Genomic DNA, 27,382 nt, shown 5'->3' with positions numbered 1-27,382 from the left:
AATATTTTCCAAATGGTGACCTTTTCTCAGTGATCTAGCTCTCTACGGTGGAAACAAGCACACAACCTTCTCCCAACACTGAAATCAAACTCACTATGGATGGTAAAAGATGCATGGATTCTCCATCTCTATTTTTATAGACCCGTGGGTTCCCTCTATTGCTAGTGGCATACCCCATCTATTGCCCTCCACCACTCTTCAAACTAAACAACTTAAAGTTGCAGGCCTCTTTACCAATGTCTCGAGTTGGAATCAACCACTGTTTTCAAAACCGGATCGGACTGGAAAAACCGGGAACTGGTCAGGTGACTGGTTTTGTTTTCTTTCAAAACTGTTTTTTTCTAAAACCGTTGATTTTGATTAGTAAACCGCTGAATCGGCTGGTTAATTGTCTGAACCGTTCGAACGGTTTTGACCGTTTTTTAAATTTTTAATTTTTTTTTTATTTTTTGTCAAAACGGGCCAGTCATTCGAATCGAATGATCGGACTGTTTGAACCAATAACCGGACCCCTGACCAGTTCGTTTTTAAAAACCATCGAATCAACATTTACTACAAAGCTTGATTGATGGAGAAACCGAGAATAAAATTTATCAGTCTTCAACCAAGTCCTCATCTGAACTCAGACGCATTGATTTGGAGAAGAAATAATAATGGGGAATACACAATTAAGTCAGGACACAAAACTCTTCTTTCTACCAGCCCATCACCCTCCTCCCCCCATTTTAAGTGGTCAAACCTCTGGAAACTAAAAATCCCATACCGTTGCATCCTACCAAGGGTAAGTGCAAACAATGGCTAAAAGATGAAGACTTACATTTTCTGTAAACAAACCACAGAGGCAATCTCATATATATATATATTTTTTTTCACATGTCCTTTTGCGATGGCTATATGGTCTGAAGGCCAAGTGGGCATTAATCCGGAATTGGTAACAAGTCAATCTCCTCATCAGTCATATCTAAATGGATGCAAACTATTGGGGTAAACCTTTAAAAACCAGAAATCCATAAATTACTGGGGAAACTTTGTGAGTTCCTCTATCTGATCTGGATCGCTGGAAATAAATCCATAAAATACACACCCGATGAAATAGTATGTAAAGCTATGGCTTAGTTGAATTCACTGATTGACCTTCAGAAGTACATCAGGAACAGTATAATGGAAAATCCTTCCCTCTCCCCAATTTTGTTACTACATCTTGTAATTGATGGTTCTTATTGTTACTAACACAAGAAGTGCAGGAAGAAGCTTCGTCATCCAATATCCTGCAAAATGACCCATTGTGGCTTAAGGAAGACCATGTTGGGCCGTCAACAGCTAGGACACTGAAATTGAAGCTCTAATAGATGGATTGGAAGCAGCTCACGAGAGAAGGCATTCAAGGGATAATCATTACATCAGACTATCTGCAATTTCACTTTATTGAATGACAATATGAAGCCTTCATATTGGCTAGAACTACTATATTGGCACCGCATTATTAGATTACTCTTGTCTTTTCATTTTGTCTCTTTAACTCATGTAATTAGAAGCTTCAATACTGCTGCATATATATTAGCATAAGTAGCCTTCATTAAAGCAAAGAAAATTGTACATCGTTTGGAGCTTGCTGGCTAATTACTGCCTTTTACAGAAAAAACCCAACCAAAAAAAATGCGTGTTTGTTTGTTGCTCCACTCAATTAAGTTTTAGGGGAGATTGCTGCTTCAGTCCATGAGGTTGAAGTAATATTGGGATTTTTTGTAAGGTAGTTTAATAAAGGAACATATGAACAAAATTAAATTTTTGTGAGTAATTTGAGTTCAGTCCCCTCAGAATTCCTAATGCATTTTTACAGTTCAGATCAGTGTAAGGGGGAAAGATTCCCAATTTACGGGGATGGCATGTATAGGGGGTGTGTATAAAATACATCTGGGAAATCGATAAAAGGGGGACTGAACTCTAAAAAGGTCTAATTTTTTTCAAAGGTAAGCTAACATCAGCGCTTTCTGTCAGAAAAAGTAAGGGAAGGGAGGCCTTTCCATGTTTCTTTCAAAAGTAGAAGGTAGGCTTTTGTTAGGATCAAGACCCAGGGAAGATTTATAAGATTGTCGAAAAAAAAAAAAAGTCAATAGAGGTTTTTATATTTTCCCCTTTTAAACGATACACAGCACACTTGGAATTGGAACACAAGTTACTAGTTTTGGAGAATTTTAACAAATAAAGTTTTATGCTTTTGGAACATTCACCATCAGCCCATCACCACAGTAAGGGACTGAACTTTATTGGAGGATCGTGCAAGCAGCCACAAATATGCAACCCAGCAAATGAGAACAAAGCGTGGTGCTATCTGCTATGCCAACTTTGGTTCCTCCAGAAAACAGGCAGGGTATATATATTCGAGGAGCACATACCTGACATCCCCGTGTCGTGAGTCGTGACCCAGATACATTGCCTGACGAGGCTTACGGCTTCACCAACTTCTATGAGCTGCATCAGCCGATTCCATGAGAAATAACTGTCTTAGCTTCTTACCATTAAAGCATTTTTAAGGCGCATGGAGGCGATGTTGATGACCTCGATATCAAATTATTTATGAATTCTTGGAACCTTGTGAATATCATTTCACGCATACATTCCGGCATTTTATATACTTTGTGTTATACAGTAGAAGAGAGATCTCAGATTTACATAAAAGAACAAAAAGAAAATGTACATCTTGTGCTCTGGACTTCAGCCCCTTTTTCATGGGCTTTAAGCTTAACAACATGCAGACTTGTAAGATTCCCCACCAAGCCCTAAAGCAACGAGCTCAGTTTTCTCTTTCATATTCCTGTCCTTGTTAAATAAATAATAGCCGCAAAGACTAACAAGTACCTTGTTTATACATAAAAGGGGCATGACATATATTTTGCAGGGTAGGTATATACAGGAAAAGATCACAACTTGGTGCTCCACCATTTCAGACCTCGAATTATCTGGATTTGGTCCTCGAATGAAGACCATGTGATTGACCTTCTGATCCTTCACCCAGGCTTTGAAGCTCTTTTGCAATTTGGATGCGCCTCTCCTTCAAGAAGTTGAGTCGTGTTGTCAGCTTTGTCAAGGCGGAGGATGCAGCCACAGCTCCCTATGGTTTGCCACAGGTGGTGTTAATGCAATTTTATTTGATTCTGACCAACTAATCCAGAAGCTATTGAGGAATACTTGCAAATGCAAACATGGCTTTTCTCGTGTTTCACAAAGAAATTCTACCTATATCCCCTCAAGTACTAAAACATCTTGATTGCATATTCTACAGAAGTAAAAATCAGTGATGTTAAACTCATATGTGCCAATCTAAGAAGGAAAAATTACTTATAACCAACCTTATGTTGAAGTGTACCCCTTCCATTAATTGTCCTGAAGGAAAATACTAACGTGATACTTTGAAGTTTTTAAAATCCCGTTTTTGCTCATGAGAAACTTTACTAGAATGAAGATTTGCCAGGTTACCCCCCAAAAGGTTTTTCATTTTATTTAAGTAGGTTTCATTATTCACTTCATCACATGATCAACAAAAGCCAGGTCGGGGATGAACTTAAAAACCTCCCCTATTAACAGAAATGCCATACTCCGGAAATTTGAAGAGTGAACAACAGTGTCGACTTTGCACATTCATAACAAGGGATAATCATAATTTCAACATCTCCATTTCGACATAGTCCACGGAAGGAGTGCATTTGCATATATATTTGAAACGTGAATGGAGGTTTTTGAGGTCAAACTACAGGGTGGTTTAAGTATTTGCCAGAAAACAAATGGAGGATTGGAGGTTTAAGTAACTTTTCCATTTAGAAAAGATACCTACCTCAGCCTTTGCACTGATCTTCTTAATGTTCAATGAAGAAATGGCTCCAGCTACCATTGGGTTCATGGTGGATAGAGCAGATGCTCCTAAAGCTTTGATACTATTTTGGCTTGATGAATCCACCTGATGCTTCTGAGGTGGTTGTTTGTTTGATAAAGATGGTGGATCCTGTGTCCTCGTGTTGTCACTATGTGCTGCAACCAAATTAACATCCTGTTGTACAAAGACCAAAGCATCCAACTCCAGGGTTAGACTGTCCAAAGAGTAATGCCAAATAATATACATAACATCTAAAATTAATTGGAGAATCAGCCCCCTTTCCTCTGGTGTTGTGAAAATATTTGTTTTTTTTTTTTTTTTATGGTTTCACATATTCCATTGACACTTGTCAGTAACATGTGTGTGTGAAGTGTGAAGAATATTCCCACAGCATGTTAATACAGATACCATGGGATTTGCCATGTGTACAACTTTAAGTGAAGGTCTTGTGTCGTTTACAATATCATGTTTTGACAATCAGCTCTGTACAGACATGCAAACACACAATATAGAATCTACAATAACCATATCATATTGAAAGTAAGGTAAATCCTAGAAAGAAAAGGGGGGGGGGGGGGGAGGAAACAACAGAAATGAGAAACCTTCAAGAAGCAATCTACAAAATCAGTTACCTGAATTTAGCAAACTGCTAGTTTAACCTTTAGAACAGCATCATAATAAAATGCATAGTTATAATCTCGTGCAAGAACTGTTTATTTATTTAGCCCTCCTAATTACTTCAACCAAACTGAGAGAACTGAAAAAGAAAATATCTCAAAAGATCAGGTAATTTCACCCCAGCATAGAGATTGGCTACATGGATACTATTTTTCCTTATCTGGGGTAGAATCTTCTATTGACACATATACCTGTAAATCTTGATGCTACTTTAATCAACACCTTCTATTATTTTGTCATCATTTGGAGTAAAATCCTAACTATTGCAACATTTCTTTTGTTTCTTTTTGTTTGAACAACCAACCAAATGGCTTACTGAAGGAAATTTGTAGTACAGTAGTAGTATCCTACAACAAACTCAAAGCCTCAAGGCCAATGGGGAAATCATTCTAGCAGCTTAAAAATAACAACAAAAAAAAAAAAAATTCAAACTTTCAGTAGAAGTATGGTGTTCATTTTCTACAGAGAGAGAGAGAGAGAGAGAGAGAGAGAGAGAGAGAGAGAGATGGGAGAATAGTAAAAGAGAGAGAGAGAGAGAGAGAGAGAGAGATGGGAGAATAGTAAAATGTAATAAGATGTCTACCTCACTCTTTGTGGAAGATTTCTTGGGATCGGATGAAACAACATTTCCAACTACCTGTGGCTCAACAGAAGATGAAGAGGCAGAAACCCCTACAGATTGGGTATTGCTAAGAGGCAGTTGCTTGTTAATTGAAGATGGTAATTCTTGAGTCCTCTTATTTGAACTAATTGTTTTGTCCAAATTTAAACCCTGTTGTTACATCAGGAAGGCATTCACCCATGTGGTTAGAATGGACCATAAACAATTTAGATATACACAATTTTTTTAAAAGTATGCATATTCTACTAATTTGTTAAATGTAAACATAATTTGTTAAAGGTTAATGAAATTTAGATGTAGAGATTGATTATATGTGGCTCGAAATGGCTAACCATATAAAAAAGTAGCAAAGGACATTTTAGGAGAATATAAAGCAAAATAGAAAAGTGATAGAGAACCTTAGCAAAGTGAATTTACTAGCTTGAAGATGAACTTTGATGGTTGCAGCTTAGGAAACATGGGAACCTCAGGAATTGGGGGGTGTTTATATGGGCAGATGGATCTATCTTGACTCTTTTGGGGCCTATGGAGACTCAACAAGGGCAGAGTTATTAGCAGTGTTACATGGCCTGAAGTTAGGGAAAGATCTAAACTATGGAAGGATCATTGTGGAGGGAGATTCAAAGGTAGTGATGAGATGGTTAAGGAACAAGGTGCAATAAACCTGGAAATACAGATACACACTAGGGATAATAGTCATTAGTGGGAGAATTGGCTTAGCTAGGCAAGGGGTAAATAGAGTTAAAATGCATTGGGGAAAGGTGTCAAGGGAAACTTGATGTAAAATCACTTTGGGGTAGACAACAAGTGCCGGTCTATGCCCCTTATGCTGTAAACCTGTATCTCTTGTATATTTATTAATAAAAACTTTTGAATGTTACTGATAAAAAAAAGAGAAACTTGGTAGTGGAACAAAGATGTTCGAAATTTTATCAAAGTATAACAATCATACAATAAATATTGGCAAAAGACTTAAATGAGGAAAACTTGAAAAAACATAAAAACAGATGAAAGAAAGTTAAAAAATAAAGTAAGTTAAATTTAGGGCATATAATGAACTATATCATAAATTAGGCACTAAGAGGGACAGAATGTAACTTCTAAACTGGCAAAAATGAGGGAGAAAAGATAGAGATTTAAATCATGTTAAATGCATTAAAAGGAAAGATAAAAGAGTCTTGATAAAATATCCGGAAATTAATGAAAAATAGAAAAATTATTTTGAAAAGTTATTAAATGAAAAAAAAAGTAAAAGGGTGTCAGTGGAGGAGGGATTAGTGACTCTAATAGTATTTTAAAAAGACATATGTTTGCAATATTAGAATTACCAAAAATGAAGGAGGCACTAAACAAGATGAAGGGGAAAGGTGTTAGGACTGGATGGTATCTCGATAGAAGTGAAGAAAGGTATGAGAGAGGTAGGCTTATTATAGCTAACTAAACTATTTAATGAGATAACAAAAACAAAGAAGATGCCAGATGAATGGAGAAAGAGCACCATGGTGTCTATATTTAAAAATAAGGGAGATAGTTAAAGTTACAACAATTATCATGGAATTAACTCATAAGCCACACTATGAAACTTTGAGAGAGAACAATTGAGCAAAGGTTATGACATGTAACAAATATATCAGAAAACCAATTTGAGTTTATACCAGGGACATGGAAGTTATCTTTCTATTAAGAAGATTAACAAAAATGTTTAGAAAGAAGAAGAAAGATTTTCATTTCGTTTTTATTGATCTATAGAAAGCATATGATAGAGTCCCTAGAGAGGTAAAATGATCAGTTTTGGAAAACAAAGGAGTTGACAAATTGATATATGGAGCTAATTAAGCATATGTATGAGAGTGCAAAAACCAATGTTAGAACACTTGTGGGAGAATCCATTGCAGTTACAATGGATCTTCACCAAGGGTCGGCACTTAGTCCTTATTTATTTGCACTAGTCATAAATGAACTAAACATATTCAAGAGGAGGTCCCATGGTGCTTGATGTTTGCTGATGGCATAGTATTAATTGATGAAACTAAGGATTAAATGCAAAATTAGGTTTATGGACAAGTACATTAGAAGCAAGAGGTTTTAAAATAAGTAGGACTAAAATAGAATATATGCAATGCAAATTTGATAATAATAGGAGTGCAATCCAGGATACACCTAGGATTGGAAACCAAGAGATAAGTCAATATGACCTCTTTTCTTACCTTGGTTCAACAATTCATAACAGAGGAGAGATTGAGGAGGATGTAACTCATGGAATTAGAACAAGATGAGCAAAATGGAGAAGCACATCCAGAGTCATGTGACAGGTGAATACCACTTTGGGTAAAAGGAAAATTCTGTAAAAAGTTGTAAGGCAGTTATGTGCATAGAAGTTGTTAGAAGAAGTGGTCTATTATTACAAGTTTAAGTGGCTAGATGAGCTAGGGGCAAACTAAAAGTTGGGGCAAGGCTTTGATGATGATAATGGATATGGCACCAAACAGAACGGAATGGCAAAACAGGATTCATGTAGCTGACCCCATATAGTTAGGGCAAGGCTTTGATGATGATAATGATATTTGTACATACAACCAAAAGGATGACCAAGAGAATATAAGCTAATAAAATTTACAGGGATGTTCAGGAATAGTATACTTATATTACTAAATAAATTATATTCCAAAATAATGAATATATACCTCACTTCTTGTTGACCTTTCATGAAGAAATTCTGTTTCTCTCATTTCAACTTTGTTTTGTTTTTCAGTCCTGTATCAAACAAATATTCCAGGAAGATTTTAGAGTGCAAAATCTACCAAAAAGAATAAAAGGGGAAAAAGTGACTCCATCCATATTTGAACCTCTACCTAGATATAAAACAAGTCATTCTGCACAATGAGTAGGTAAATACTGAGGGTACATCAAAGAGGATAGTTTGTATACCATGCAAGCAAGTATTCTAGTTTTAAGGTGATAAAAATTATGAGATATCTCAGTTTCAAAGGAATGTCTAGAGCCAACCCATTAAGTAGAGGTAATAAAATGATGCTTACAAGGTTCCTTGATTATCAGGAGTCGGTTGCTGCTGATGGCATGATCCATTTACAGACCCATAGTTTTGGTTACGTTGTTGATGAAGTTGCACATTGAGATCAGCAACCTTTTGCTTCAAATTAATGATGTCTGCTTCTGCTGTAGCAATTTCCTCGAGGTCTGCCTTTGTCTTTATCACATTTACAAATTATAAATCTGGTGCACAGCAGAAATGAGATCAATGTGGGGGACTTTGACTATGTGCTACACTAACCTTCTCATCTACAATGGCCGAGATATTTAAGTGATCCATTGGCATATTGAGTCCAGCTTCCAAAGTTGCTCTTAGATCTCTCTCCCTTTGCAACTGTTCCTGTAGTCGTGCCACCTATTTTCAAAATAAAAACCTATATCAGAATTAACTTCAGCTTACCCTTTCAAGGATATTAAATGTGAAAATCAGTTTAAAATATCTAGTCCATATGAAACTAGGAAAATAACTGGACATGGGATGATATAATATATGGTATGTAAAACCATTTATGCTTTACATGAAGAAATACTGCTCCAAACAAGAACTAATCAGGAGATACACAGGGAGAACAAGAAAAGAGAATAAATGAGAGATATGCATAAAATGGATAAGGACCGATGTTATCTCGACTATCTAGCAGACTTAGTTAATGCTTTGCCAACTAGACAGTAGAGATTGTTAAACTGATGATGTTTGTAGAAGCAAAGTGACCAGGCCATTATGTCCAGGTGCTTGTATGGAATAGGCCAATTCCTTGGCTTTATTTGGCATATTAAATTACAATAATTCATGCAAGTTAAAAATTACACCTATAGTAATTTAGATAATGCAAGAAAAGAAGAAAAGAGAGAAAGAGAAAGAAGAAGAAAATAAGTTTTAGCAATAGGTTGTGGAAGAAGGAAAGAAGGGAAAAAGAGAAAAGAAGAATTCAAACCTCTCTCTCTAGCCCCCTTTGCTTTTATTAATAATTCTAAGTCTAAGTACAATTACTTGGATGCCCTTAATGGGGCAGCCAGCACTAAAGAAATAATTAAAGAGCATAAAAGAAGGCCCATACGGCCCATAACTAAGAAACATAACTTTTAAACACTACTTTAAGTAAATAAAGAACACTAGGGCCCATTTGGCCCATTCTCACTACACTCCCCCTCAAGCTGAACATAGATGTCAATCATGCCTAGCTTGCTTACATAATGTTGAAGCTTTGCCTTTGGGACTCCCTTAGTTAGAAAATCTGCTTGCTGCTCTTTTGATGCAATGAAAGGTAGGCACACCTCTCTTGAAGCCACTCTCTCCCGTATAAAGTGTTTGTCTACCTCAATGTGCTTAGTTCTATATTGCTGAACTGGGTTGTGAGCAATGACCGAATAGTTGCTTAATTCTCCAACTGAGTCAATGCTGCCCTGAATGCAGAAATGGCCTCTAAAGAAGTGGATTGAGGCCCCTGAAGAGAATAACCATCTGATGTAACAGCAGCATTTGCATTCCTTTTCTTATTCCTGAGTCTTTTCGGCAACAGATTCAGGTGAAGCTTCCAACAGGTATCTTTTGTGTGCCTAGGTTTCTTGCAATACTCACAAAACACACCCTTCTTTCCTTCATTCTTCATCTCTCTCCCTCTCACCACTATACTTGGGTCTTGTAGCTGCAAATGCCACTTCCGTCTGAGAATTTTGAAGCATAACCTTCCTTCTACTCTCTTCACTATGTACCAGAGAGTAGGCTTAAGACAAGGTAACATTTTCCCTAGTGAAAAGCTGTTGTCTGACAATGTCAAAATCAGAATTCAGACCTGCAAGAAATTCAAAAACTCTATCCCTTTCAACCAACTTGTTATAGGTTGCTGCATTTTTATTACTCTCCCACTCAATTGTTTCAAGGTGATCTATCTCATGCCATAGGGATTTCAAAGTGGAGTCCCCTGCTTCAGATTGTTAACTTCCATTTTCAACTCAAAAGCGCTCGGCAGTCTTTGCCCAAAGATAGTTTCTGCTAATATAGGTCTGCATCGAATTGCACGGCCATGTCATCACAAGATAATTTTCTTGAACCCATTTGGAATGGGAAGAGTCATCCTTGGCTGGCTCCTTAGTATCTCCGGTCACATAGCCTAACTTTCCTCTTCCTCCAATTGCCATCATGGCAGATTGAGACCACTCCAAATAGTTAGAACCATCAAATCTGATTGTGGTAACTTGGAAAGGGTTGTTATCAGTCATACTAACAGCCCTTTCAGCACCCTCTCCAGTAGGTTTCTGTTCACCCCCAAAGAACTCCATGCTGAAACCAACACAAAGAAGAATAAAACCACACTTGGTTCTCCTTCTGAGACAAAAAACAGATAGAATAGAAGAACAGCAACTATTCGGTCCAGGAAAAAACTTCAGAAAAAGAGCACACTGCTCAGAGATATCAGAAAACCCTAATCAGTCCGTACACTGCTCAGAGAAATCAGAAACCCTAATCAGTCCAGTGAACTCCCAAAAAAAAACTGCCGCACCTTTCAGAGGTTTCAGAAAAGAGAAACTTCATAACCCTAATCAGTCCAGTAAACTCCAAAAGGTAGCCACACCTCTCAGAGATTTCAGAAAAGAACACCCTTCAGTAACAGTCCTTTGGAGGGTTAAGGAGAAAAATAACTACACAGAATTTTCTGGGCGGCACCTTCAAACTGAGATTTAAACCCTAAATCTCACCTCAAAAATTTTTCTCTGATTCTTCCCGACTGCTGAGCAAACTCCAAGAACAGAAACGTCCTGGGCAAGGCTTCGAACTCCACCAATCTCCAAGAATCAGGCGACGAACAGAACTAGAACTCTAGCCCTATCAAACTCTCATGTAGCCGGCTGGGAAGAGCCTACATGAGATTCACAAGCAGACCTAAACCTGCTCTGATACTATAGAGAAGATGGGCCGAATGGCCCATAGGCTGTTATTCTATGTTATATTTATATTATTGTCTGTAATGGGCCTTATTCTGGGCCCATCCTCTTCTTTACTGTGTTTTTGTAATTTCTTGCCCAACCAAGGGCCTCTCTTGTAATTACTCAAGGATTAACTTAATAAAATAGTATTAGAGTGTTAGAGGGAGAGTTTAGTTCGAATCTCTCATCCTCTAACTCTCCTTGTCGCCAGCTCTCTCTCTTCATCTTCACCAACCTTCTCATCTGTTTGCCTTTTCTGGTTTTTTACATACTTCAAATGGCTGTTTTTCAACTTGGTATCAGAGCAGGCCTGAGCTTGGCGTGGCTCTCGTGGGTATAGTCCAGCCGACTGCATGAGGGTGTTCTAGGGCTGGAAGTTTAGACTCATTCGCCCGATTCATGGATGTCATTGGAGGGTGCCCAAGACTCTAATCGCTTGGAGAATAGTTTGGTGACCAGGAAGAATCAGAGAGGACTGTTCGGCCTGATTTGAAGCTCAAATCAGAGATTGATAAAACTGTAAGTTGCTTCAGTTATTACTGGGTTATATTTCTGATTTGGGTTGGCTGTTGCTGACCTGATTTAACTCAGAGATTTCTGGGTTGGTTTCTCATCTTGTTGGACTGTCAAGTGGTCGAAACTTGTTTGAACTCAGTAGTACGAGTATCTACTTCAGTTCAGTTGCTTCTTGGACCTATACGGACTGCTCCTGAAGTGGTTCTTACTAGGTGACAGTGGGGTGTTCATTGCTGCATACATAGTGTTCGTAAAAAGGCCTCTTAAGTACTGTGGACTGTGTTCTTGCTCTCTTTGGGAACCCCAGCTGATTCTTTGTTGACTGTGACCACAGTTAAACTGGATGGAACCAACTATCTGGCATTGTCACAATTTGTGAAAATTTATATTTGTAGTAGAGGAAAGTGGGGGTTTATCTCCGAGAGCAAGAAGGCTCCCCCAGAGGATGATCCCTCTTATGAGAAATGGATGCAAGAGAATTACACCGTTATTGGGTGGCTCATGAATTCAATGCAGCCACAAATTAGTCAACATTATCTGTGGATGAACTCAGCTAAGGAAATCTGGGATAGTGCCGCAGAAACCTACTCCCAAAAACTAAATGTAGCCAGAGCCTATAAATTGAGGAATGATGTGAAAAATTTAATACAGGGGGAGAAATCCCTTGCGGTATACTTCTCAACCTTGAAATCTTTGTGGCAAGAAATTGATCTGATAGAGGCTGTGACTTGGGATACTTCCAATGATATAGAAACCTACAAGAAATTAGTTGAAAGAAACAAAGTTTTTGAGTTCCTAACTGGACTAAACCCTGAATATGACATCACAAAACAAAATATTTTATCCAAGGAAAGTGTCTCCTTGTCACAAGCATGTGCTTTGGTCAACAGTGAAGAAAGCAGAAGACAGGTATAGGTTCAAGGGGCTGGCACTAATGATCACTTTGCAAATATGGGGGTTAAACCCAAAGGAGTTGTAGGGGCTCCTAGTGGCTCTGGAAAGAAGGAGGTTGTATGTGAATATTGCAAGAAGCCAAAGCACACCAAAGACAAGTGCATAAGATAATGGAAGTTTCGAGTCAGAGTAGGGACCTCATTGAGAGTGCATAAGATAAACCCACGAAAAACGAATGTAGTCATCAACAAACAGTAGAAAGTATCGGTATCCCCCCATAGCAGTGACATGATATGGTCCCCAAACATCAATATGCACAATTTCAAAAGGAATAGTACTTCTTTTATTGCTCAAAGAATAGGTTGTTCTACAATGCTTTGCAAGTTCACAACTTTAACATTTTAAACTAGACATTTAGACTAAGTCAAACAAATTGGGAAACAAACTTCTTAAAGACTTAAAAGACAAATGACCCAACCGATTATGCCAAAGCATAATCTAACTCATAGACTGAGAAACAAAAGACCTTCCAACTTCTTTATCTTCCCCATGTAGACACCCTCCAATTAGGTCGATTCCATTCGTCTCACGGCCAATCCCAATCACCTTCCTTGTCTCCAGATCCTGAAAAAACACATCGATTAGGGAAAAAAGTCACTAGACAATTTTGATTTTTAGTGATGCTACTAACTGACAATGGGTTAGTACTAAGTTTAGGAACATGCAAAACTGAGGACAAGGAGATGGCGTCCAATAATCTAGGGCCCATTTGGCATGTCTTTTTGGGAAGATCTTCTGGTAGCTCTGACATGCAAAAGACGCATTGAGCTTTTGCATGAAGATCTAAGTAGCCCAAAGCACGTTTGGCAAATGTGCGTCTTTCGGTGTCTTTCCGCGCAAGATTAAAACACGAAAGACGCGAGAAGCTTCATTTGAAGCTTCTTGAAATCAGCCCGAAATGGGCTTTTCACGTCTTTTCAGTGCTCCGTCTTTTCGTGGCTAGATCTTCTGCGAGCCAAATGGGAATAGATCGAAAATCGGTCTTCCTAGCTTGTAAACAGCCGAAAGACCACGCGGAAAGATGTGCCAAACGGGCCCCTAATGTTTCCCTTCCCAGAGATGAGAACGAGAGATCCACCGGCAATGGATACTCTATCTCTTCCAGACGATAAGCAATAAGTAGTAAATAGAGAAGATAAGCCCGTCATGTGGTCAGATGCAAATGAATCTATGACCCGACAAGGTCCATTATTACCTGGGCCTGAAACATGATATGTTGATGCCCGTGTACTTGAATGAGCAAAAGCCGAAGTAGGAGTAGCAGATGTAATTAATGGCTGAGATGAGGGAGCTGAAGTACCAACTTCACTTTCTAACTGAGTCAGAGCAGCCCGGACAACAGCTAAAGTGTCTAGGGATGTGGCTCTTGTGCTAGAAGAGGATGCACCATTAGTAGTAATTGCCACATTGGCATTCCCCCTTTTATTTCTTATCTTTGCTGGCATTAAATGTGGATATAACTTCCAACAAGTGTCCTTGGTGTGCTTCAACTTCTTACAGTGGTCACAAACTAGGTCCTTATCCTCCTTCTTTGTGTCCCTTTCCTTGTCACCCCCAAATTTTGGTTTTACGGCTATTAGGGCTGATTCCATAGGCTGAAACTGCAACATAACCTTCCTCCTACTTTCCTCACTATGCACTAAAGAATACGCCTGAGATAAGGCCGCACTCTCCCTTATGAGTAATTGTTGTCTCACAATATCATACTCTGAATTCAGACCAACTAGGAATTCCAAAACCCTATTGGTCTCAACTTATTTTCTATAGGTTTGTGCATTCTTCTGACTTCCCCACTCAATAGTTTCCAGATGATCAATTTCATGCCATAAGGATTTCAAAGTGGAAAAATAAACTAAAACCGACTTCTCCCCTTGTTTGAGATTATTTACTTCACATTTCAATTCATTGGACCTAGCAACATTGAGAGGCTGAGAGTAGGTTTCCTTCATCACTTCTCAAATTTCCTTAGTTGCTTTTGCCCACAAATAATTGTGGCTAATATGAGGCTACATAGATTTACACAGCCAAGTCATGACCAAATAGTTCTCTTGAACCCATTTGGCATATGAAGGGTCTTCCTTGGCTGGTGTCTTTACATCTCCATTCACATAACCTAACTTCTCTCTGCCCCCAATCGCCATCATGGCTGACTGAGCCCATTCAAAGTAATTAGAACCATCAAATTTAACAGTAGTGATCTGAAAATTGTTTTCTCCCACGTTTCCAGCCCCCAAAACACCTTCCCCTTGAGTCTTAAACTTAGTCCTGCCATTTCTGTAATTGCTTTATCAAGAGAAACCAGTTCTCAGCAAAGGGACTCCCCCAAAAAAGGTTCTCACCCACAAAAAACAGGTTTGGAAGCTGAAACAAGTCTAGAACTCACATAGAAAACAATTTGGAATGCTGAAACAGATATAGGAATTACCCAAAAGGTGATAAATATCAGGTTTGATCGTAGGGTTAAGGAAAACTTGAAGAAATCTTTGTGAGAACAAAAACAATTCTCAGCCGCACCTTCCAAATAGGTCCACAGTCAAGTCTGGTCGTAGAGTTAAGAACAAACCCTAGAAAAAACTCCAGAGAACTCTGGTCGCCTCTGAGAAAATAAGGGAAAGCTCAGCCGCTCCTTCTAGATAAGTCCAACCTATCTTTGACTGATGACGGTCTCAAGAAAAGATAAAAACTTACCCAGAAAACTCTGATCACCACCTTCAATCTTGGCCTGAACCCTAATATTGATCCTTTTAACCTTCTCTGATTCTTCCTGATTACCAAAACACTCTCCAAGCCTCTACAAGCCTTTGGACAGCTGCTAAACCCTTCTGGTAACCTCCAAGAATCAGCCAATGAACAGTTCTTTCTAAGCTTCCATCCCTAGGCAATTCTCATGTGGTCGGCTGGATTAGACACACATGAGGAACCCTAGATTGGCTCTGATACCAAGTAGACAAATTCGAACTGTAATCAGTCCAATTCTTGATGCAAATTAAAAGAAAAAATACTGTAATCAGTCCAAGAAGAAGAAGGAAGAAAGAAGATAGAAGAGGAAGATGAGAGAAAAGAGTGATATGACTTAGCTGCCACCCCACTCATCTATTTACAATAACATCAAAAAATAAGATGGCAATTACATTAAAGCCCCTACTGCTTACATAAGCAAATAACTAATAAACTAACATTGCATTGCTAACAGCAGCCTAACAACAAATATAAAGAGAACTAACTAACAGCAGTAGTGGGGACCACAATAGAATAAATAAAATAACAGCACTAGTTATTGCTCTACATCTCTATAGCATCTATGGTCAAACAATTCATAGGAACAACCTACATAACCAGTTTAAGATTAGAAAATATTAAGAACCTTTTATAAGATCTCTACACAATATGTAAGAGCATAAAGAGCATATACCAAACCATTTATTTGGTGAAATGGAAAGCAAAACATGCATCAATGGTTAGCCAAGATCAAATAGGCATATTTTTACATGAAAATAATTGATATGCAAACTGCTGTTTCTAAGCAAAACTGAAAGGAAAAAAGGGTTTTATCTAATATATACATCTTTCTCCAGAGCTACGCGACGTTCACGCAAAGCTGTCTTTTCTTTTTCCAGACTTTCTTGTAGTACAACATTCTCTTTTGCCTAGAAGGAAAACATATGGATATTATTAGAACAATATTTTCAAAATAACTTTCTATAAGGATAATTTAGAATAATTATGAAAGGCTCAACCTCTTCGGAAATTCTATTTTGTAGGTCAGTTTTTTCGACTTCAAGCCTCTGAATTGCTACCCTGTATAATGGTCAAACATCAAATGTACAAATTGAATGGATATAAATTTATATAAAAGAAATGTTCATAATTATTAAACTATGTGACAAGCTGATATATTATAAGCCCAAATGCCTGCTAAACAAAGAGAATCAAAATATCAAGAAAAACAAACAATATTTCTGACAGTGGCTATCTGGTATGCACTATGCAGTTTCCTGCTTGACACTTAAGGATTCAAGCTACTTAACAATTTGTTTCATCAATGCATCACAACTAGAAAATTGCACAACTCATAAAATCTAAGCAAGCACAACCAAATTGAAGACATTAAGTTTGGATACAAAATTACAAATTGCTATACAAAATGCAAGAAGACCAAGAAAACTTGCTTTAGGCATATATGCAAAATATTTAATTCAGGCAAAACATAAAGTGTCACGTACTTATCTTCATTAGAAAGGTCAACGGGTTCCGTGGGTGCATTCCTTTTAGCCTGGAAGTCCAAATACATAAAAGATTGTCAACTACCATTAACACATAGTTGGTAATATAATTATGTTGGCAAAATGCTAAAAGCTACAAATGCAGAAATTCATAATGACCAACCAAGTTTTTCTTGGAAAGACAACATTTGGAAGAAATAGAATTAAAATGACTGGGTATGGAAACACCTAAATTACAAATTCAAATAATAAATACTAGGAAATACATAAATACTTACAGGGATGCGTCCCCAAATGGCTTGGTGTTTGGTGCTGTTCACGCGTTCATTCTGTTGATTTACTGCACTTGTATCAGGGTTATCTCCGAATGGTTTAGAAGATTCATCAGCATGTATCACTGAACTAGTATTGCTCTGACTTTGCAAATTGTCACTATGTACATTATCATTCTGAGGTAATGAAGCTTGAGGTCCATTTGATGGCTGTATCTGATTGGCCTTAGCATTTTCATTAACCTGAGAAGATTCTGAATCTAAGTCAGAACCTTCAGACACCTGCATCTAAAAAGGAATTTCTGTGACTATGATATGAGAAAAAGATTAAAGGAAAGCAGAAAACAAAACCATTGCACGAGTATATGCAAAAAATTAATATCTGCAGTAGTAGATGGCTGTAGTATAAATTGAAAATGTTCATTAGAGATTTAATACATTCAGATTAAAAAGGTCATTTGTTGTGATTTAATACATTCATATAGGCAAACCAACATAGTTGGGACAAGGCTTAGTTGAGTTGAGATGAAAAGGCCATTTATTTTTACTGTACTCTAGCTTCTGTAGAGAAACTGGGCCGAATGGGCCCTAGTACTTGTTTTTATTTCAAGTAGTGTTCTTTTAAGTGTTTTATGTGCTGGCCGCCCACTTAAAGGGCAGAGATGTAATTAGTCTAAGCTAAGAGAGATTAAATAAAAGATTAAGAGAGAGAGGAGGGGATCCATTGAACTCTCTTCTCCTTCTCTACTTCTTCTTCTCCATCTTCTTCTTCCTTCTGCTGTAATCACTTGTCTCTGTTCTTTTTACTGCTGCAATCAAATTTGAAGGACAAATTTACATCTTGATATCAGAGCAGTTTCTTCCCTTTCTTTTCCCATATACCTTTCGATTAGAGTGTATGGAGAGATAAGCTTATGATCAATCAGAGGACTGCTTGCCTAGTTGGTAGAGGGTTTGGAGAATTAGAGTCTAGCCGAAGAGCCAAGAAGCGAAGCTATTATCTTTCTGCCCAAAACCCTAGCCGACTAGAGAGGTTTCAAGTTATAGGATAAGAAGAAGGATTGGGTGTGACGCTCAGAGCTTGGGAGGTGTCTTTTGATTCCCAAAAGGGGAAGGTTGAGGTTTGAAGAAGGTTGGGAAGCTCTGGCAGGAGCAGCTACCTCTTCTCTCTTTCTCCCATTGACCCAGGTGCAATGAAACCCTAGTTCTTGAACCTTTTGGTACTGGGCTAGCCTCAATTAGGCCCATAAAGATTGAAAAGACTAGTTTTTTTTATTTTCGTTTCATCAATGGAGCAATCTGGAAGTGAAATGAAGAAAATTCTGATATCTGGGGTTGGTCCAACAAATTCCTTTTTGAGTGGAGTGACTACAATTAAACTAGATGGAACTAATTATCTAGCCTAGGCACAGTCTATATGGATTTATGTTTGTGGTAGAGGTAAATTGGGGTATATCACAGGCAGTAAGGAGAAACCTGTAGAGACGGACCTTACATATGAGAAATGGATGTAGGAGAACTACAGAATGATTGGATGGTTAGTCAACTCTATGCAACCTCACATAAGCCAACATTACCTCTGGATGACTTCAACCAAGGAGATTTGGGACAATGTTACTGAAACATATTCACGGAAGTTAAATGTTGTGAGAGGCTGAGAGCCTATAAGTTGAAGAGTGATGTGAACAATCTGAGACAGGGGGAGAAGAATGTAGTAGTTTACTAATCAATGTTGAATTCATTGTGGTAGGAGATTGATGTTATGGAGACAATTGTATGGGAGAGCACCAAGGATGTAGAGACATTTAAAAACTTGGTAGAATGAAACAGGGTGTTTGAGTTTCTTACAGGACTCAACCCTGAGTTCAACATTACTAGGCAGAATATTTTGGCCAAAGATGAAGTCACCCTTGCTCAAGCATACTCTATGGTGAGCAATGAAGAGAGTAAGTGGCAAGTACAACTACAAGGACCACCTTTAGAACAATAAGCAAATGTTGGGATAAAACTGAAAGGGTCGACTGAGAAGAAGGAAGTGATATGTGAATATTGTAGGAAACCAAAGCATACTAAGGACACTTGTTGGAAACTCCACCCAAAACTTCTCCCGGACAGGTTTTAGAACAGTTTCAAGAAGAGTGGTCAAACAGGGAAGCCTAAAAATGCAAATGTTTCTATAGTTCTTGAAGGAGGAAATAAAGTGAAAAAAAAAATCGGCTATGGAGCAGTTGGCAACAGTAAAGGTAGAGTTTAAAAGGTATTGGAATCTAAACGTAAATGACATAACATGTTTTACCTATTATGTTTAAGGGAAAAGGACAACTCAAAGCCAACAATTGGCAGCACTCTCCCTTGTGAGTAATTGTTGTGTCACAATATCATACTCTGAATTCAGGCCAGCTAACTTGTTTTCTATAGGTTTGTGCATCCTTCTGACATTCCCACTCAATAGTTTCTAGATGATCAATTTCATGCCATAAGGATTTCAAAGTGGAAAAGTAAACTGAAACCGGATTCTCCCCTTTTTTGAGATTATTTACTTCACATTCCAGTTCATAGGCCCTAGCAACATTAAGAGGCTGAGAGTAGATTTCCTTCATCACTTCTCAAATTTCCTTAGCTGTTTTTGCCCACAAATAATTGCGGTTAATATGAGGCTGCATAGAGTTACACAGCCAAGTCATGACCAAATAGTTCTCTTGAACCCATTTGGCGTATGAAGGGTCTTCCTTGGCTGGTGTCTTTACATCTCCATTCACATATCCCAACTTTCCTCTGCCTCCAATCACCATCATGGTTGACTGAGCCCATTCCAAGTAATTAGAACCATCAAATTTAACAGTAGTGATCTGAAAATTGTTTTCTCCCACGTTTCCAGCCCCCAAAACACCTTCCCCTTGAGTCTTAAACTCGGCTCCTGCCATTTCTGTAATAGGTTTATCAAGAGAAACCAGTTCTCAGCAAAGGAACTCCCCAAAAAAAGGTTCTTACCCCCAAAAAACAGGTTTGGAAGCTGAAACAAGTCTAGAGTTCACTTAGAAAACAATCTGGAATGCTGAAACAGATTTAGGAATCACCCAAAAATAATTCTCAGCTGCACCTTCGAAATAGGTTCACAGTCAAGTTTGGTCATAGGGTTAAGAACAAACCCTAGAAAAAACTCTGAGAAAATAAGGGAAAGCTCAGTCGCTCCTTCTAGATAAGTCCGACCTATCTCTGACTGATGCCGGTCTCAAGAAAAGATAAAAACTTACCCAGAAAACTCTAATCGCCACCTCCAATCTTGATCTGAACCCTAATCTTGATCCTTTTAATCTTCTCTGATTCTTCTTGATTACCAAAACACTCTCCAAGCCTCTACAAGCCTTTGGACAGCTGCTAAACCCTTCTGGTAACCTCCAAGAATCAGCCAATGAACAGTTCTTTCTAGGCTTCCAGCCCTAGGCAATTCTCATGTGGTCGGCTGGATTAGACACACATGAGAAACTCTAGATTGGCTCTGATGCCAAGTAGACAAATCCGGACTGTAACCAGTCCAATTCTTGATGCAAATTAAAAGAAGAAAATACTGGAGAAGGTAAGAAGAAGAAGAGAGAAGAGAAAGATGAGAGAAAAGAGTGATTGGCCTTAGCTGCCACCCCTACTGCTTACATAAGCGAATAACTAATAAACTAACATTGCTAACAGTAGCCTAACAACAAATATAAAGAGAACTAACAGCAGTAGTGGGGACCATAATAAATAAAATAACAGCACTAGTTATTGCTCTACATCTCTACAGACTCATAAGTCTTAGGAGTCAAACTGTTAAGACTCAATAATTCTAGTAGGACTCAAACTAAGCAGCCATATCCTATTTCAATTCAAAGAAGACTCAAATAACTCTAATCCTACTTATGCAATGACTCTGAAATTTTAAACATAAAAAAACTATAACTAGACAAATTAAACCTTATCAATGGACCCTACAGAAAATTACAAAATGACAAAAATTCCAATTTTGACTCTTCAGCTCCTACATCAGCTACCCCCCATTGTGTTGCCCCATGGAGCAAAGAAAAAAGGTTATCAAAAACATGGATAGTGTGCTGATCACAAAAAAAAACATGGATAGTGTAACCATGTTTTCAAAGACCAAATTTCAATAGATAAAGTTGACATTGAAGAGACCATGGAACAGATGAATGGTATAGCCCAAGAGGCACTAGACTAGGAGACACCAGCAATGCTTCACCATGACGTGCATTACAACAAATACACCTATTACTGTGCACCAACAGTTCTACAACACCTAATATTGTGTTCAAAGTTTCCAAGCTATTTTCGACCTTTGTCATTGCGATGAGAGAATTCATAAGGGAACAGAGCGAATATGAGCACGGTACCAGATTTCTTTGGCAAGTTAGTTCCAAATGCCTCTCAAGATTGGCTAATGGCCTTTGATGACTAAATCACAAGGATTGACATACTAGTAAAATACAAAGTTGAAAAATTAAGCACTCATTTGATGGTACAATACAAAAGAGAAACTCCATAAGATTGGTTAACCATCTTAAGCTAACTAGGGAGAAATGAAGCTAAAATTGAAAAAAAAAATAAGTATTTTCTAGTTGACTATGAATTATCCATCTTTGAAGAGTTATTCCTGCATCACCAAGGGATCTCAATAGTGTATATGAACTAAAATCCATTAGATTATCCAATTAGTTGGTGGCTCATACATCAACGAAATAAAGGATCAACTCTCACCATGTCAACTTAAACCTACCAACACTCACAATCATCATACATCAGTGATTGGCACACCTAGGTGCATAAGTGAGGTGCATTTTAGGGTATGTGCCTCGCCTGGGTCCCAGGAGCAGCACTTTCAAAAGGTGCACACCTGGTACACCTTGCGCTTCAGCCCAGGCATGTGCCTTTTGAAAATTTGTGCTTTTTTTTTTTGTTTTTTATGCTTAGCAGTTGGGCTTGGGAGTCTGCCCTTGGACCCCCAACCAAACCCCTCAAGGCAAGCCCAAACAAGTCCAAACCCCATGATTGCAAATGTTGCTAATTCATTCATCCTAATAAAAGATATTTTTAAAAGATACTTAAAGTTATAAAACCTTTTTTATAGGGATTAAGAATTTAAGACCTTGACATGAACTTGTTTGGGCTTGCATCAAGGGGCTTGGTAGAAAGGCAGCTCGTAGAATAAAAAATGCATAATGTTTAACATCACATTATCTATTTGAAATAATGCAATTGGGAAAGAAATAAAGAAATTAAGAGTTTACATGCTTGAATATGTTTTATATGTTATGCTTGATTTTATTTTTAAATTTTCATTTTAAATATGCTTTGTATGTTATGATTATGTATTTTAATTTGAGATAATAGGTTTTCTAAAACATTTATTTTAAAATTCAAGTTTATATTTTTAAATTTTAATTAACATTTTGTTTAATATTTTTCATTTTTTGAATTTTTTACCATTTTTTGCATTTTTCTGCCTTTCTTCAAAAAGGTGCACACCTCGCACTGTGCCTCGTGCCTTGGGCGCAAAATGGCCCTTGCACTTTTTTTGCACCTTGCGCTTTAAAACACTGGCATACATACATACTTGATACAATATAAATATATATATATATATATATATATATATATATATATATATATATATATATATATATATATATATATATATATATATATATATATATATTAGTATTACCAACTTATCATGTGAAGATAGATTTGCATGTTAAGGACAGGTACAAGCCTTATCTTTGTGTAGATCACCATCTCCATTGCCGCTGCTTTCACTGCATGTTTCGCTTCTTGCATATTCAGGATAACCTTCTGCATCCTCATCAAGTTCATGTTGTGATTCATCATCTTCACCTGTTCCATCATCATCAACACTTTGCTCCTCATCCTCACTGCCACTCTCCTCCATATCAGAATATAATTCAGGAGAACTAGAACCATCTTGCAACTGATTGTCCTGAAAATTCGTTTATTTTTTTTTTTTAGAAAGACAGCTTAACACTAAAAGATGACAATTAATAAAAAAAAAAAGCAGCCATTAGTGTCCATTATAATAAAAAACAAAATTATATAAAATGAACTTTGGTTATCCTATAGTAAGATTGTCATATTCTCTTGGAAAAGCCTTGGAGAAAAAGTGCCATCAACTACCCTAGAAATCATCTTTAGGCTTTCCAAAAATATGCCTGAAAATCACTAATGTAAAAACGCCCCAAGTTCCAACAACAAAGGTTGCTGAAGAAAAGAATGAAAAAGTTTTACAAGAAAAAGCTGAGTCAAAATAAACTCAGTTATATTTTGCATGAGATGGAAAAAGGAAAAAAAAGAAAAAAGAAAAAGCACTTCTAGGACCAGTCAACTAAACCAATCATGGAATGACAATGATTTTATACATAATTGAATAAACTAATAGGATACTGCTTATGACATGAAGATTACTATTATGCAGGAGAGTTCCTCATCCCTCAATAACTTGTAAAAGAGATTAAACTTACATCAAATATGTTGTCATACTCTTCTAGAAGAATTATGACTATAGCTTGAGCATGGTTAGCTGCTGCTGCAGCCTGCATAAGTTGAACGGAACCATCTCCACCCATGCTAAAATCACTTCCAAGATCACATTCTCCTGCGAGAAGGGGTCGAAGAAGTAAAGGTGCCATGCATGCTGCTACAGCAGATAAGCTCATCCTATTCTCCGATTTGTGAGAAGCTACTATTTGCATCATCTTAAGAATTCTGAACCCAAATGAAAGAAAAGAAGAGTTATACATGGAAATATGCAAATAATTGTATAATCAATGCAAGAATAGGAGAGGAAGAAATAATGATACTCTTCACAAAAGAAACTGGAAAAAATGTATGAATCTGAACCCCCCCCCCTCTAAAATGTAACAATTTAAGGCCGGAATAATTTTCTCTTTCTTATTTTACCCGTAGTTAGAAATAACTATAGAAAATAATATTGATAAGCTAGTAGGCATAGAAGAAAATATTTATAGCTTTCTTAGTTTCATATCCACCTTCATCGTTTTTAATTCTATGGATATAATTTATTTTTCCATGCATTTTGTCTTTCCCCAATCCAATTTTTTCAAATACCTAAAAAGGTTAACACTTAGATGTATAGAAATACTAAAGGTCTCATCTTAATTTTGTCCAGTGCCTGATTTCCTGGTGTTGAGTTTAAGAAAAAATAGAGGAAAAAGAGAAAAGATGAAGAATAGAATAGAAGAAGAAGAAGAGTAGCCAGCAACCTATAAGGAACAAAATAAATTGAGTAGTGAACCACATATCATTACTTGTGTTTGTATGGTTTATTGTCTTAGGGGCATATAGTTGTCATTTTACTTAGTTTTATGTTCACCCTAATATAATAACAAGAGGGGCGGTCACCACTCATTCTTTTGCCTCCCAAAATATTCTCTCTCTCTTTTCTTGCTCTCTAACTCAAATCTAAACCAGAAAACAGAAAAACTATATACACCTATGATGTTATAAGCAATAGGAAATATTTAGAAATGGATAAAATATATGAAAATAAAAATATATACAAAAGATATGTACAATAAACAATTGGGTTGTTGGTCAACAATCCAGTTATACGAGTTAAAAGGGTCAACCCCTGACTTTGTAAATTAGTAAAGATTATATTAACAATGGATATGGCATTAAATAGAACGGATATAGCTGACCTCATATAGTTGGGATAAGGCTTGGATGATAATGATGATATAAAAATAGACAAAATATAAAAAATATAAAAAATCCAAAAAAGTATGTTGAGGAGTCCAAAAAAATAAAGAATAAAAGAATAAAGAATTGATGCAAAAATGTTTTAAATTTGTTTTTGTAGTAGGACCCCCAATAGTTGTTTTGGGAAGCTTTGTAGTCAATTTAGGTCCAAAGGAATTTTGTCATTTTAAATTCAGATTCTGGTCAGGGGCATTTGGGTGCACATCTATTGGGTTTTGGTCTCTTAGGTGATTTTGTAATACAAGTTATCTATTGGGGGTTGTTTGAAGTTAAATTTTGTTCCTAAGGAATTGTTTGTGAAGGGAGTCTAGGGGCTTATGTATAAATATTTTAGTTGGCTTCTCTAGCAAACCATTGAGTCTTATAAAAGAGAAGGGGGTTGTTTCTTTGTAGGTCTTTTTGGCCCTTTCTCTTTTATATAGGTTGTAGCTCACCCCCAGCTAGGGTTTTTAAGTATTAGGAGTTTGGGTTTTGAGGAGTCAAATCCATTCAGTGCCTTCCAATCCCTCTATCGCTACATGTTTGCACGAGAGCCCAACTTGATGCCATTATCTCTAAGAATCCAACTTGTTTTTGTTGTTTTCAACTTTGTATTGTTCTTATTGTTGTTCACCCGAAGTACTGCATAAATCTTGCTTATTTGCCCACATCATATTGGAAATGACAACATAATTACTTGGTATTTATTAAATGGAAATTTAGGTAGTGAATGTACATTATTTTCTTTATTGAAATTTAGGTAGTGAATGTACATTATTTTCTGTCCTTATCGATCTCCATCTTTTAGGCTTCCTTGCCTGTGCTTAGCATAGACTATTCCACTAGTTTATAGGTATTAAAAAATAATAACTTGCCCCTCACACACGTCAAAGGATTCAAATACCCTTGTTGACCAAGAAAACAACTATAACCCTCAATAAATAGAAATACAAAAAGTACTTGATTATAACACTCTTTTTAATTAATGTTCTAGTCTGATTTTCTTGTATTTAGCTTGAGAGCCTAGTTTTTGGGTGGCTACTCTATATAGTTGTTGACTGTGCACGGAGCATACTTGACAATTGCTTGTATTTTGTCCTTTTTTGACAAAATTAATTACCTTACCTCTTTTCTCAAAAATATTATATATATAAATACAAAATATACCCATATAAAAGGAATTAAACATTAATTTATCTGCTTCCTACATCTTTTAAAACAAACTAGAATTCTTTCAATTGGTTCAAGATGTGGTACACGTCTAATGCAAATATTGGCTAACTACACTTATTGTATAAGAAATATCTAGCTATGTGAACCATTTTTGGAGGAGGAGAAGGAGACAGACGTGAAAGCCAAAAGAATCATCTCTGGCGGCGCCAACTTTATTATATATATGCTAGGGCGACCAAAGATAAAATAAAAAGGAAAAGACAAAAATGCCTCCCTACGGCATAGAGTACAGATTTCATCACTCCCCCTCAAGTTGGGGCGTAGATGTCAATCATCCCCAACTTGTCACAAAGATCATAATGTTGTAATGAGCATAATCCTTTAGTAAGAACATCTGCAAGTTGTTCATCAGAGCTAATGTAGGGAATGCACACTTGCCCCTTCTCAACTTTCTCTCTGATGAAATGTTTGTCCACCTCAATATGCTTGGTTCTATCATGGAGAACTGGGTTGGCTGCAATGTTGATGGCATCTTTGTTATCAAATAGAGTGACATAGGATCATCAAAAGGAAATCCTAATTCACTTAATAGGTTTTTGATCCACAGTAAATCTGCAACTCCATGTGACATAGCCCTGTATTCTGCCTCTACACTTGACCTAGCCACCACACTCTATTTTTTTTGCTTCTCCAAGTCACAAGGTTTCCACCAACAAAGGTACAATATCCGCTAGTGGATTTTCTATCATCCACTGAGCCGGCCCAATCTGCATCTGTGTACACCTCTACTCTCATGTGCCCATGTTTCTTAAAGATTAAACATGTCCCTGGAAATTTCATCAAGTACCTAAGAACTCTGTATGTTGCCTCTAGGTGTGCCTCCTTGGGTGCATGCATGAACTGACTGAGGACGCCCACAGCACATGCTATGTCAGGCCTAGTCATGGATAGGTAGAGAAGCTTGCCTACAAGTCTTTGGTACTTCCTTGGATCTTTCAAGGACTCATCACTGCAATCCCCAAGTTTGTGATTTACATCTATAGGTGTGTCAGCTGGTTTAGCTCCTAGCTTCCCTGCAACCTTTAGGAGATCTAGGGTGTACTTCCTTTGGGAAATGAAGATGCCTTGCTGAGAGCGAGCAACCTCAATACCAAGGAAGTAACGCAAGTGCCCAAGGTCCTGGTCCTTTACCTCAAACTGTGTAGCAAGGAATTTCTTTAATCTTTGAATCACTGAGACCTTGTCTCCAATGATGACAATATCATCTACATAGGCAATCAAGGCTGTTGTTTTTCCTTGTTCCCTCTTTACAAAAAGTGTGTCATCAGAT

At 37.3% G+C, this 27,382-nt stretch overlaps 1 protein-coding gene across 16 annotated transcripts in view; it reads right to left on the bottom strand.

Annotated features, from left to right (window-relative positions):
* Positions 1-2,551: 2,551 nt before the first annotated feature.
* Positions 2,552-27,382, bottom strand: part of LOC148850637 (rho GTPase-activating protein REN1-like) — a 123,712-nt gene continuing 98,881 nt past the window's right edge. For 9 of the 16 annotated variants that reach the window (XM_088944301.1, XM_088944297.1, XM_088944309.1 and 6 more), the window contains 12 exons: positions 23,640-23,883; positions 22,877-23,101; positions 17,119-17,394; positions 16,841-16,890; positions 16,355-16,415; positions 16,181-16,264; positions 8,464-8,577; positions 8,210-8,379; positions 7,856-7,925; positions 5,133-5,321; positions 3,833-4,045; positions 2,552-3,112 (listed from right to left, as the gene is read on the bottom strand). In XM_088944301.1, the coding sequence (XP_088800427.1) occupies positions 2,957-3,112; positions 3,833-4,045; positions 5,133-5,321; positions 7,856-7,925; positions 8,210-8,379; positions 8,464-8,577; positions 16,181-16,264; positions 16,355-16,415; positions 16,841-16,890; positions 17,119-17,394; positions 22,877-23,101; positions 23,640-23,883 (1,852 nt within the window). In that variant the 3' untranslated portion in view covers positions 2,552-2,956. Of the gene's footprint in view, positions 3,113-3,832; positions 4,046-5,132; positions 5,322-7,855; positions 7,926-8,209; positions 8,380-8,463; positions 8,578-16,180; positions 16,265-16,354; positions 16,416-16,840; positions 16,891-17,118; positions 17,401-22,876; positions 23,102-23,639; positions 23,884-27,382 lie in introns of all 16 variants that reach the window. The other 7 variants (XM_088944299.1, XM_088944296.1, XM_088944303.1 and 4 more) reach the window with 2 other exon arrangements.

The sequence above is a fragment of the Nelumbo lutea genome, chromosome 5 (genome assembly GCF_056320005.1).
Source record: "Nelumbo lutea isolate HS-2025 chromosome 5, American lotus-T2T, whole genome shotgun sequence".
In the NCBI taxonomy this organism is placed as follows: domain Eukaryota; kingdom Viridiplantae; phylum Streptophyta; class Magnoliopsida; order Proteales; family Nelumbonaceae; genus Nelumbo; species Nelumbo lutea.
The sequence above is the reverse complement of the archived record's forward strand: the minus strand, read 5'-3'. Positions and strand labels throughout refer to the sequence as shown.